Genomic DNA, 13,098 nt, shown 5'->3' with positions numbered 1-13,098 from the left:
TGCTGCTCCACCCTCTGGCTGGGCCTAGCTCCAGGTCCTGGAACCCCTCCTCTCTCATCTTTTATCCAGTGTCTCTTGTCTCTTATCCACTCTTCCCAGGCTTTGGCGGGTTCCTCTACATCATGACTTGGTCTGCCTTCTGGTAGAAACATTTTGCTTCGTTCTCAATAATTACCATTACTATTTGCTTGTATCCACCCCAGGCTTAGTACAGTGCCTGGACTGTAGTAAGTACTTAAATGCTGCAATTATTATTATTATTTTAATTATTATTATTACTTTGTGCCATGTTTCCCCACTCCTCCCACCTCCTCATCAAATAGGAACTTCTTACCATCATTTTTAAAGCACTCAGTCACTTTGTTTCCCCCAACCTTTCCTACTATAGCCCAGTTCACACACTTTGCTCCTTAATGCCAGTCTACTCACTCTATTTCAGTCTTGTCTATCTCATCTCTGACCTCTCATTCAGTCATTCAATCATATTTATTAAGCGTTTACTGTGTGCAGAGGACTGCCTGAAGAGCTTGGGAAAGTACAGTACAAAAATAAACAGTGACATTCCCTGCCCACAATGAGCTTACAGTCTTGGGGGAAAAGGGATGGGCTGTGAAGACCTGAAAGAGAGAATTAAATGGAGAAACATATCCAGTTTTTGAAGTCTTCTCCTATGCTATCGAGTCATCTCTGACCCATAGCAATGCCTTGGACACTCTCTCCCAGGATGCCCCACCTTCATCTGTAATTGTTCCAGAAGTGGATTCATAGAGTTTCCTTCGTAAAAACACGCAAGAGGTTTACCATTGCCTCCTTCCATGCAGTAAATTTGAGTCTACATCTTCAACTTTCTCCCAAGCCACTGCTGCCCAACACAGGTGAGTTTTGACTTCCAACAGATTGCCTTCCACTGGCTATCCATTGCCCAAGCTAGGAATGGAATGAGTATGCCTCTGCTTGACTCTCCCTCACAGAGTCAAGACGGGTAGAGTACTGGAAACTCTCCAGGTGTGACCCTAAGAGGGGAGGTCTTGAAGGCCTAAGGAAAATTAAGGAGGATGTTTGGTATGAAGCCAATCTCTTCCCTCCAGGAGGTGGGACACAAAAATTTGAATGTTTTTTGTTTAGGAAGCTGCATTAATTGTTTCCAGGCGAGACTTTCCTCTTTTCCCTTTAAAGAGTTGCCTTCCTCTTTCAACTGTGAAATTGCAGCTTTTTAGGGCTATTTCACAAGATTTTTCTCTCCAGGGTCCAGGCATTAATGGAGGCGGATTTCTTACTTGGTTCAAGAGGGATTTTGAAGAGAAAATGAATTTCTCTCCATTCTTATCTCAAATTTTGCTTTTTTTCCCCTCCATGTTCCTGGCCATAAAGATCTAGGGTGGAGCTCTCACAAGCCTCTGGGATGTGCTAGGCTTTAAAAGAGTTTCCCTTTATCCATCTCTTGCCTGATTGTCTTCAACTTGATCTATCCTTCTACTTTCCTCTTCACTATCCTCCTTCTTCCACTTTGCTTTATTTTGGAGAATCCAAGCCTCTTGGAGTTTGGGACTTTTGGTCAAACCTTTCGGTATGCCAGCCCCCACGTCCTCCCTCTAGCTTGGAATACCCTCCCTTTTCATAGCCAACAGACAATCCTTCCCACCATGTTCAAAGTCTTATTAAGAGCACATCTCCTCCAAGAGGCCTTTCCCGACCAAGTCCTCTGCTCCTCTTCTCCCACCTCCTTCTGCTTTTGCCCTTGCTCTTGGATTTGCACCCTTTAATCACCCCTCCCTCAGTTACACAGCACTTATGCACATATCAGTAATTTAATTTATTCATATTAATGTCTGTCTCCCCCTTTAGACTGTAAGCTCATTGTGGGCAGGAAACATATCTACCAATTCTGTTAAATTGTATATTCCCAAGTGCTTAGTACTCTGCACACAATAAGTATTCAATACATACAATTGATTGATTGCTAGATGCAGAAAAATTACCCTGGTGTATGGGCTAGCAGTGAATAGAGTATTGTCACTCAGGGTAGTGACTGAAGTGGTTGCCATCTAGAGAATGGGTGGAAATCTTTTTTTTTCTTTTTTAATGACATTTGTCAAATGCTTATTATGTGCTAAGTACTGTACTAAGGGCTGGGGGAGATACAAGCTATTCAGGTTGGACATAGTCCATGTCCCAGATAGGGGCTTACAGTTTTAGACTCCATTTTGCAGATGAGGGAACCAAGACAGAGAAGTTAAGTGATTTGCTTGAAGTCACACAGCAGACAAGTAGCAGAGCTGGGATTAGAACCTAGGTCTTCTGATTCCCAGACCCATGCTCTTTCTACTCAGCAACACTGCTTCTCTGACAAATGAAGTATGTGGTCTGTGGACAAATGATGTATATAGTTATATTTGAAGAGAAAAGGGTCAGTATGTCTGTTTATCTTTGAAATAGGGCTTTCCTTTTAAGAGACTGGGAAAAGTTTTAAGCCTTGGATCCCAAGGACTTGGGAAGGAACCAATTTCAGTTGTGACTGGGTCCCCCATCCAGTTGGGTTCTTAACTGCCTAACAATTATATGGTTAAGATTGAAACTCCTTAGATTTTCTCCAGGTTCTGGGGTGACAAAGACAACATTTCAATCCATCAATCGTATTTATTGAATGCTTACTGAGTGCAGAGTACTGTACTAAGTCCTCAGGTGAGGACAATATAACAATATGACAGAGTGGGTAGACAAGTTCCTGCCCACAATGAAAGTAGATTCTAGAGGAGGAGACAGATATTAATATGAATGCATGAATTACAGAGAATGACATAAGTGCTGTGTGGCTGAGATGGGAGTGAATACAGGGAGCAAATCAAGGTGATGCAGAAAGGAGTGGGAGAAAAGGAAAGGGGAGCTTAGTCAGGGAAGGTCTCTTGGAGGAGATGTACCTTCAATAAGGCTTTGAAGAGGGGGGCAATCATTGTTTGTTGGATATGAAGAGGAAGGGTATTCCAGACCAGAGGCATGATGTGGGCAAGAGGTTGGCGGAAAGGTCAAACTAGGTAGAGGCACAGTGAGTAGGTTGGTACCAGAGGAGTGAGTATATGGGCTGTGTTGTAGTAGGAGAGCAGCAAGGTGAGATAGGAGGGGGCAAGGTGATTGAATGGTAAAGCCGATGATAAGGAGTTTCTGTTTGATGTAGAGGTGAATGGGCAACCATTAGAGGCTCTAGAGGTATTTCCTTCTTGATGACTCCCTGATTTTCCCTGTTTCAATGAACCTCTGTTCTTCAAGAAAAGAACCCAAGACCCCTAGCAGAGATCCTGCTGCTTATGAGACTCTTCAGACACAAAAGACACTTACTTCAGGAAGCAGTGTGGTCTAGTGGAAAGAGCACAGCCGGGGAGTCAGAAGACTCTGGTTTTACACCAGCTCTGCCACCATGTCAACAAAAATAATACTTTGTTCTTAAGGTATCTTTGGTTTTCTCTGACTCAGGAAATCACTATTCTTCAAAAAAAGAAGCCAAACCCTCTCAAAGATCCCACTGCCTAACAGTCTCTTCAGAAACAAGAACCATTCACATCTGGAAGTAGGATAACCTAGTAGAAAGAGCATGGCCTTGGGACTCAGGCGATCCTGGTTTTAGTTCCAGCTTTGAAACCGGCCAGCTGTGTATCCTTGGGTGAGTCATTTTACCTCTATGTGCCTCAGTTTTCTCATCTGCAAAGTGGGAATAACAGTCCCTACCTCTACCTCTTAGGGATGAAGTGAGAGAAGCATTAGAAGCAGAGATATCTAGTGGAAAGAGGGCAGGACTAGGAGGCAGAGAACTTGAGTTCTAATTCCCCCTGAGTCACTCAGCTGCTATATGACCTTGGCCAAGTCACTTAATTTTTCTGATCCTCAGTTTCTTCACCTGTGAAATGGGGATGAAATACCTGTTTTCCCTCCCCTGAGAATGTGAGATCCATGTAGAATAAGGGCTGTGTACAGCCTGGTTTTTTTTTGCATCGACCCCATTGCTTAGTCTAGTGCTTGGCACATATTAAGATCTTAACAAATATCATAATTATTGTTAATGAAGTCCCTGATGTAAAAGTACTTTAATAGAAGGGTAAAACAAATTCAATATAATGTTATTATTGCAACGCAGAATCTCAGATGAAGAAACTTGTGAGAATGTATTGTACTCATTGCAAAAGACAAAACCTGAACTTCTCTTTTCCTTTAGCATCTGCTCCTTGCTTCCCTCCCTTCAGTGCTGGGTACTTCAAAAACAAAAAGATCATATGGAAATAGCCTGTGTCCAGGACTGAGGGATGTTTGGCACCAATTTTCCTTTTTCCAGAGAGTAGAGCCCTGGAGAGTTTGTGGAGTTCTGCCTGCACCAGGTGACCCCACCCTGGTGGTCACGGAGCAACAGGACAGCCTGACTGACACCCAAATTCAACTCACAAGTTGCAATTCCTGTTCATCAGTTTCCCTCTCTTTCTTCCATCTGCCTCTGGTGAGTTCTGCCAGTGAGTGATAAGATGTTCAAATGCCGCCTTTCTATCAGAGGGTGGTGCCCATTAGAGTCAAGATCTGGAACTGATCCTGCAAAAGGAACTTCAGGCCCTGGTAGAGTGAGCCTGGCCAACATCAAATAACAGAGAATCTGCCCTGCTGATGGGGCTTCTGTCTGTGAAGCCTGAGGGAGGAGTCGAACAGGTGAGTCTTGGGGGGACCCTACCCTTGGGGGGTTGGAGCTGAATTCTGGGGAAATCTCTTGAAAAATGGAGGAGGATAGGGGTAGCCATAGGATGTAGAGGGTGATGTGGGGGGATGGAAGATGTCCTAAGAGCTGCCTCTTCCCCAGAACAGCTCGAGGAAGAGGTGGCAAGGGTGAGGGGTGCACACAGGAAAGAAGTAGACGGGAATAACTGAACACCTCAATATCCCTGGAGTGGGTGCATTTCCTAATCCTCCCCTCCATATTTGACCACAGTCACACTGGGTTGTTCTGGTAGCTCCTGGTCTGTGTTGCCCTCACAGGGTTTGGGCACATGAGGATCAGGGTGGTGAGAAAGATAAGGTAACATGAGGGATGGCAGGAAATGGGGGGAAAGAGAAGAGTAAAAGACCTTCACTTAGCCCTCTGAACTTGATCCTCCTGGCCCCCGGATCAGAAGTGTGGGTCCTTCTCCTCCTCTTCCGTTCTGGACCCTTCAACCACCCTCACCTTGAGCCCAAGGAAGTCAGAGGCAGAGAACCCAGGCAGAACCAACGCCCAGCCCTGGCTTCCTGTGCCAATGCTGGGGGGCTGCTAAGGGGTAAATAAGTGGCCTGGGGAAGCAGCCGGGTAGCAGGGGAGAGAACAGGCAGATGGAGGGGGCTGTGGAGAGAGGCTGGTGTCCAGCATCCCTCTACCCCTCCATTCCCTCCAATGGCCCTCAGAGGACAGTAGTATTTTATTGTTCGTTTGTTTTATGGCATTTGTTAAGTGCTTACTTTGTGCCAGGCACTGTTGTAAATGCTAGAGTAGATAATAATAATAATAATGTTGGTATTTGTTAAGCGCTTACTATGTGCAGAGCACTGTTCTAAGCCCTGGGGTAGATACAGGGTAAACAGGTTGTCCTACGTGAGGCTCACAGTTAATCCTCATTTTACAGATGAGGTAACTGAGGCACAGAGAAGTGAAGGTTACACAATAAGGTCACAGGTCACATAGCAGAGACGTGGCAGAGCTGGGATAAGAACCCAGGTCCTCTGACTCCCAGGCCTGGGCTCTCTCCACCAGGCCATGGTATTTAGTTTCATTACCAGAGTGGCTTGGGGGACCAGAGGGAGGTTGTAACAGTCTACTAAGAATCAGTTCCCCGGCGACCCCTTGGGACCCCTGGAGACCCTGATCCACAGATCGGCCCCTCATGGCTTCCTCATCCCTGAACAGACTCTAGAGATGTCAGGTAGAGAGACACAGGAACTGTCCGAGGACTTTTGCTGACCTTTGACTTCTGATCTCAAACCATTAACTCTCAGGTTAGCGTCCTGCAATTGGGAATGTCCAAGAAAACCCGGCAGAGGGGCCAGGCCCTGACCCTGCCATTCATGTCAGAGTGAAGAACAGATCCAGGTTCTATTCTTGAATTATCCTAAGGGAAAAAGACTGTGAGTAGTCTGGGGGAAGCTGGGGGGTGATGGGGATTGCTATATAGGTGCCTGGGAGCAGAGATTTGGTTTGGGAGAATTGGTGACTTGTCACAGGAAGCTGACCTGTACCAATGTCAGATCCAGGAGTTTCCACTGCTGTGTGCTCCATGTCCCATGTCCCACTCCTGTCTGGCTCTCTGATGGTGAGTGACAGGTATTGACTGAGCCACCATTATCTCTGTATGACCCTAGTGATGAAGAAGATGGTGGGTTTCCCAGAATTCTTCACATCCAAGTCCCTCATCCTCCTCCTCTTCTTTCTCCAACTGCTCACCCTCGGCTCAGGTAGGTGTTTTCGTTTCTCTTTACTGCTCCATAGGGACATTTCAGAAGAAGAACAAACTCTCCTGTGAGTCCTCAGACTGAATGTTTCTCTCCAGAGATCAGAGCTGAGGGGATTGAGTCCCCCCTCTAGGCTCAGGATGCCTCTGGGCCCCTCAGAGGGTGGACATGGGTTGGGGTTCTCTCTTGCCTACACAGACCCCAGTGCCAGCTTCTTTGACTGCCTCTCATTGTTGCAGCTCAGTTTTCTGTGATTGGACCTGCGGAGCCTATCCTGGCCCTGGAGGGGAAAGATGTTGAGTTACCTTGTCACCTGAAGCCCAAGATGAATGCTGAGTCTATGGAGGTGAGGTGGTTCCGATCCCAACCCTCTGACATTGTGCACCTGTATGAGAACAGAAAGGACCGGTTTCAACAGCAGATGGAAGAGTATCATAAGAGGACAAAGTTGGTGACTGAAACCATGGATTATGGGAGTGTGGCTGTGAGAGTATACAATGTCACAGTCTCAGATGAGGGACAGTATCGCTGTTCTTTCTATAATGGTCAAGTGAGTGAAGTTGCCACTCTGGAGCTTCAGGTGGTTGGTGAGTAGCTGGTTTTTCTTTTTGACCAATGGGGGACATTACTGTCTTAGTCTGAGGCAACCTCCTGGACTCTCCCATTCCAACCCAGAATCCTCTTCTGCTCCAGAATTCCACAGTATCCACCTCTCCTTACCAGCATCTGGTTCTGCTGTCCCCAGTCCCCTGCTGATCCACAGGCAGCATTGTCCAGTGTAGCATTTTCATACAACTGTTACCTTGGGTCAGTCTCTTTCTGGGTCTATTTCTGGACTGAATTCCTGTGATTCCCAGCAGTTTGGTGTTAAGATGGAGTTCAGGGCAGGAAACCCCCTCTCAACTACTGGCTAGGTCTTTCCCCAGGAGATGTTCATATTTTCTAATATTAGGATCTCTTCTGAACCAGGGCCTGTGCAGAGCCAGGGCAAGACTCAGTTCTTGTGGTCCCAACACAGATTGGTCTGGATGAGGGAGAGAGAGAGAGAGTAGAGGAAATGAGGGCTTAATTGGGGAAGACCTCATTGAGTAGATGTGATTTTAATAAGGCTTTTTTAAGTGGAGATTGTGGTGGTCTGTCAGATATGAAGAGGGAAGCAGTTCCAGGCCAGAAGCAGGATGTGGGTGAGGGGTTGGCATTGAGGTAGATGACATAGAGTTACAGCGATTAGGTTGGCAGTGGAGGAGAGAAATATGTAGGCTGGGTTGTAGTAGGAAATCAGGCAGGTAAGATAGGAGGGAGCAAGGTAATTGAGTGCTTTAAAGCTAATGGTAAGGAGTTTCTGTTTGATGGGAAACTACAGGAAGTTCTAGAGGAGTGGGGATACAAGAACTGAAGAGTTCTGTATTAGAATGATCGCTCAATAAATTCCATTGATTATATGAGGTCAGGTGCTTTATCCCCATTCTATAAAAGAGCTAACTGAGGCTCAAAGAACTTAAGAGACTTGCCCAAGTTCACCCAGCAGGCTAGAGTAGGAGTCAGGATTGGAAACCAAGTCGCTGAATCCCAGGCTCATGCTCTTTCCACTAGGCTATGCTTCTCTGTGGGGTTTCAAAAGAGGTTTGTGAACATTTCATAAACACACATACACACATTCATATAAACCTGAGTTGTGAAAAGGGAACAGGTCTGGATGAATGCACAGGTCAAGGAGGAAGAAAATGGAGATGTGGAATGAAATTGGGAGGGAATTTTCGGGTCCAGGCCAATGTAGGAACCGAGAGTCCAGGGCTCTCCTCCCCCTCCTGTCTGCCTCTCTCCAAATGAAAATACCTGGGTGCTACACTGCTGCTCTTCTCCCTGCTCCTTCCCTGGGGGAAATACTGGCAAGGTGGACACAGGGAGTGAGAGCCTGAGGGGAAACAGCATTTCCCTGGTTCCATAGGGATCCTTTGCTGGAGGAAACAGTAAAGCCGGAGAATGGAGATGGGGAGCCAGACCCTTCCACCAAGGACACAGCGCTCTCTCTGGAAAATCATGAGACACCCCTCTCCTCCATGACCCTACTGTTCCTTAACCCTGGCCAATCCAGGGAAACTCTAGCTCTTTGTTCTTCCCCACAGTGAGGTGACTTTCTGTGCTCCCCAAATTACTGGGTTCCCAGTCTTGCAATCTGCAGCCCTTGCCGAGAGGAGGTGAGTTCTAAAGTCCTTGCCCCAGCACCGGGCTCCCAGAAAGGCTTGCAGCAGCGACACAGCTAGGACTTGGGGCCTTTGGACACGCCCTCTCCCATGGGGCTCTAACACTCCTGCAGCAAAGGAAACTGCTGAAATTGCTCCATCTTTCCCTCTAAGGGTATTTTGGGAATTCTGTTTCAGCTCCACTCTTCCCGATGGCTTTGTCCTTGATGGTGGCCCTCGGTGTGACCATCCCTCTGTTAGGACTGCTCATCGCTGGGGGTCTTTATCTCATCTGGAAACAGAACAGGTACAAAGGTAAAGAGCAAGAATATTCCTGTGACATGTCCATCATTGCAGGGAAATCAGGGAGGCAAATTGTGGAGGTGGAGGGCAGACAGACAAGTTAGAGGTCAGTGGTCCCAACTGCCCAGGGAAGGCACCAACCCACAGTTCCACCCTCTCACCAATGACCCACAACTGGACATTCCATTTCCCCCCAGAAAAAGGACAGAATGATCTTGTGTCTGTGCCAACTGTCACATATGGGAGAGGGAAGACCATAGAGAGTAAACACCCCATCTCTTACCTCTCCAGTTCAGACCAAAGCCCACCACTCCCTATCCCCATCCTGCCATCCAGTTCCTTGAGTGCAACCACAATCCCAGCAGAGCAGTGAGATCAGAGTTCTGGAAGATACTGGCTGATAATCAACCAGCTTTTCCTGGAGATTCCAGGGACAATAGTGATCATTCAGGAACCATGGATCATTCCCTGGGCAGTGGGGATACTGTCCATGGGGCCATTTCCTCTGCTGTATATTCCAGAAATAGACTCCTCCTATTCCAACACCTCTCCTCTCAGTCCAACCCAAGTTTTCCAATCTGGAGGGTACCTGACTTATTTCTGTTCCTTTTCAGAGTAACTCCTGATTGAGCTCAGTAAGTTCAGTGATTCTCTATTTATGTCATTTACCTCATTTTGGATTTTGGGTTCACTCCACCACTCCAGTGATGCCTCCTTTCTCTGTTCTCTTGCAGGCTGGAGCCAGGCCCAGTTACACAAGGGTAAGTGACCCTGACATTCTCTGTGGTCTCTCCTTCCTTCCATCCCAGGGGTCATGGACCTTCAGGGCTCCTTCCTGAGAGCCAGACGCCAGACTCTTCCCGGAACCCTCTCCTCCTCCCTGCTGCTCTCAGTGGCCCCAGAAGCCTAGTGGAATGGTTGAATCAGAGTTGAGGGATACACAGGAGCTAAAGCCCCAAGCAGCAATTGGGGATCTCTAGTAGAGACTGGGGAATCCTGGGTACTGAGCCCTGGGGGAAAGGCAGAGTGCAGTTTGATGACATCATGTTCCTTGTTTTGTTGGGGAGGGTCATGTCTCAGCCTCCAGACAGGTTCTATGTGAGTGTGGCAGTGCCTGGTGGTGGGAGGGGGTGGTGTCCCACAGGGTGGGTGCAACAACTCCAGAGTGGCCCCGCACACAGAACTGTTTGGATCAGTGGATAGGATCCGGGGTTGGTCCCGGGCTCCATCCTACCTTATGAGGGCCCCTCAACCCTGGGCCCTCCAGCACTGATCACTGACTGTGGGACTCTCTCTGCAGTGGACATCACTCTGGATCCGAAAACAGCTTATCCTTATCTCATCCTATCCGAGAATTTGAAACAGGTGGAAGTGGGAGATGAAGAAAAGGAACTGCCAAATAACCCTGAGAGATTTAATCGTTGTGCCTGTGTGCTGGGCCAAGAGAACTTCACCTCGGGGAGACATTGCTGGGAGGTGAAGGTGGGAGACAAGATGGGTTGGCATTTGGGCGTTTGTAGGGAAAACGTGAAGAGAAAAGGGTGGATCTTCGTGTTACCTGAGGAGGGATTCTGGACTGTGGAGAAAAATGAAGACGGATACTGGGCCCGTACTTCTCCCTGGACCCGTCTCTCCCTGACCAAACCACCACATCGGGTGGCAGTTTACCTAGGCTATGAGGCTGGAGTCATCTCATTCTACAGTGGGACTGATGGATCCCACATCTACACTTTCCCCCGTGTCACCTTCTCTGGAACCCTCCGGCCTTTCTTCTGGCTTTCGTCCACTGACCCGATCCCCCTAACTATTTGCTCTGTGCCTGGTAAGGCTTAGGGAAACCTTGTCCTTGCCTCTGGTCCTGCCCCATTTCAGGAGACCCAAGTTACCTTCCTAAAGGTACTTAGGACTGCAGCCCCTAGGGATGGGGATCCCATCTCTGGTGCCGATGCCCCAGTGCTTCTCACCCAGCCCAGCCCCAAGGTCCCTCCTACCCCTTAGGGAGCCGCCCAGCCCCTGCCCTCTGTGCCCTGCAGCTCTCTGTCCCCTCCCATGGCTGCAGTTGCCTGTGTCCCTGGCTTCTCTGCTGTTCCCCTGGAGCAGGCCCAGGCTGGAGGTCTGTGTCTGCTGCTGCTGCTCTGGGGAAGGGTCCCCGCTGGGGGTGGGACTGGGGGACATTATAGTGGCTGCTGCAGCTCTGGTCCATCACTGGAGGTTTCTCAAGTGCCACTGCCCCTCCTACTGCCTCCACCTCCTCTGGAACATGAACTCAGAGGGTAGAGGGTCAGCTCACATCCACAGCACCCTAAATTCAGTGGACAGAGGGGAAGCTCACCTCCACTGGACCCTGGACTCGGAGGGCAGAGGGGCAGCGCGCCTTCTTGGTGAGCTCTTTATAGGCATAGAATGTGTCTATATGTTGTTATATTGTACTCTCCCAGGTGGTTATTACAGTACTCTGCACACAGTAAGCACTCAATAAATACAATTGAATAAAGGAATGAGTGGCCCCAATTACCAGAGACTCCCACTTCTTCCAACTCTTCTCATGGCTGTGGAACAGCTTGGATCCTTCTTTTGGTCCACTATTCCAAAATCCCCATGGAACTGGGTTCTATTTGCATCTCAACCTGGAGCTGGTTATCGTGGGCACAGGCCAGACTTACACTTTAGCAAGTTCTGCACCCTGAATGATGACTGTCTTGGTGTTCTCGGTGCCCAGTGGGGACCTCATGAGCAGGACAAGAGAGTATGAATGGTTTTGCAAAAACCATCAGCACTAGAATCGACTCATCTGTGCACATTTTCACCCTGTATTCTCAGAACTGAGGCTCATCTGTCATTTCTGATGGGAGACCCCATCCCTGAAGACCTACTTGTGTGCAGCACACTCATATGAGCACAGAATGTGCACAGAGCACTGTAGGAAGTGTTGGGAGCATTCATCATGCCTGCCCTCAAGAAGTTGACAGTCCCATGAGGGAGAGCAGTAGGCAGAAATTGTATGAACAAGATCAGCAGATGAAATAAACCAACCAATTACTTACGTATGCTAATTGTGTCTGTTGGAGTGACATGACTGGAGAGGTGGGGATTGGTCAGAAAATGGGTCCTGGAGGAGGAATATTTTCAAGGGGGCTGTGAAGATGGGCTCAATGTTTTGGATATGTGATAGGTGAGAGGAAGCAGTAAAAAGGTTGCCTTGAGTGGAGTGAAGAGTTGGAGTGGGAGTGAGGACATTGGAGAGGTAAGAAGGAGACATTTGGGGGATAATCTAAATTCAAATGTGTTGAAATATTTATTTTTTTTGTAGAAATAGGTACACACTGGAGTACCCTGATCTTTAATCATGCAATCATTCATTTTTAGAACGCAATCCCCAAAGCAGAAAGTAGAAAAACCTAAATGGGGAAGAGGCTGGGGGTAGGGAGACTAGCGAGTTGCAGTAATGCAACTGAGAGGTGAAAAGAATATGGCCCAGCCTGGTGCTTGAATGGGTGGCAAGGAAGGAGTGAATGTAGAGAATTTTGTAAGGAAAAACCAGCCTTATTTTGTGTCAGTGTAGAGAAGCAGTGTGGTCTACTGATGCAAGGGCCCAAAAGTCATAGAATCTGGGTTCTAATCTCAGCTCTGCCACTGGTTTTTTTTGTGACCAAGTCACATCTTCTCTGTGGTTTGGTTATCTCTTTTGTAAAATGGGGATTAAGACTGAAAGCCCCATGTGAAACATGGACTTTGTCTAACCTGATTATCTTGTATCTATCCCAGGACTTAGTTCAGTACCTGTTGGTATTTGCTAAGCACTTACTATGTGCAGAGCACTGTTCTAAGTTGGGGTAAATACAAGGTAATGAGGTTGTCCACATGAGGCTCACAGTCTTCATCCCCATTTTACAGATGAGGGAACTGAGGCACAGAGAAGTTAAGCGACTTGCCCGAAGTCCCACAGCTGACAAGTGGCAGAGCTGGGATTTGAACCCATGACCTCTAACTCCCAAGCTCGGGCTTTTTCCACTGAGCCACGCTGCTTCTTAGTAAGTGCTTAACAAATACCCTTTGAAAACAAAACTAAAAAATCACTGGTCTGAGTGCTGAGGCAAATCTAATCCAACTGTGTTTGACACAATCCCCTTCCCATCTGGGGCTCCCAACCATCTCTCTCCAC

At 47.7% G+C, this 13,098-nt stretch overlaps 2 protein-coding genes across 5 annotated transcripts; both read left to right on the top strand.

Moving 5' to 3' along the window:
• The first annotated feature begins 3,142 nt into the window (after positions 1–3,142).
• Positions 3,143–9,544, top strand: LOC114807919 (myelin-oligodendrocyte glycoprotein-like). 4 transcript variants are annotated; one of them, XM_029054766.1, is made up of 6 exons: positions 3,143–3,655; positions 4,322–4,683; positions 5,998–6,091; positions 6,361–6,453; positions 6,690–7,037; positions 8,832–9,544. In XM_029054766.1, the coding sequence occupies exons 4-6, from the start codon at positions 6,363–6,365 to the stop codon at positions 9,038–9,040; spliced, it is 648 nt and encodes a 215-aa protein (XP_028910599.1). In that variant the 5' UTR covers positions 3,143–3,655; positions 4,322–4,683; positions 5,998–6,091; positions 6,361–6,362; the 3' UTR covers positions 9,041–9,544. The 4 variants fall into 4 exon arrangements, with proteins under 4 accessions (XP_028910599.1, XP_028910598.1, XP_028910600.1 ...); XM_029054765.1 differs by having other exon boundaries at positions 5,998–6,126; XM_029054767.2 differs by lacking the exon at positions 3,143–3,655 and having other exon boundaries at positions 3,891–4,683; positions 5,998–6,126.
• An 11-nt stretch (positions 9,545–9,555) lies between these two features.
• LOC114808067 (butyrophilin subfamily 1 member A1-like) lies at positions 9,556–11,989 on the top strand (the record flags this gene model as incomplete). The annotated part of the gene is made up of 3 exons (XM_029055487.1): positions 9,556–9,571; positions 9,671–9,697; positions 10,237–11,989. Coding segments are annotated over 3 exons (576 nt in total), but the record flags the coding sequence as incomplete, so codon positions are not given.
• Positions 11,990–13,098: the final 1,109 nt, after the last annotated feature.

The sequence above is a fragment of the Ornithorhynchus anatinus genome, chromosome X5 (genome assembly GCF_004115215.2).
Source record: "Ornithorhynchus anatinus isolate Pmale09 chromosome X5, mOrnAna1.pri.v4, whole genome shotgun sequence".
Taxonomy (NCBI): Eukaryota; Metazoa; Chordata; class Mammalia; order Monotremata; family Ornithorhynchidae; genus Ornithorhynchus; species Ornithorhynchus anatinus.
This window is presented reverse-complemented; position numbering and strand designations above follow the sequence as displayed.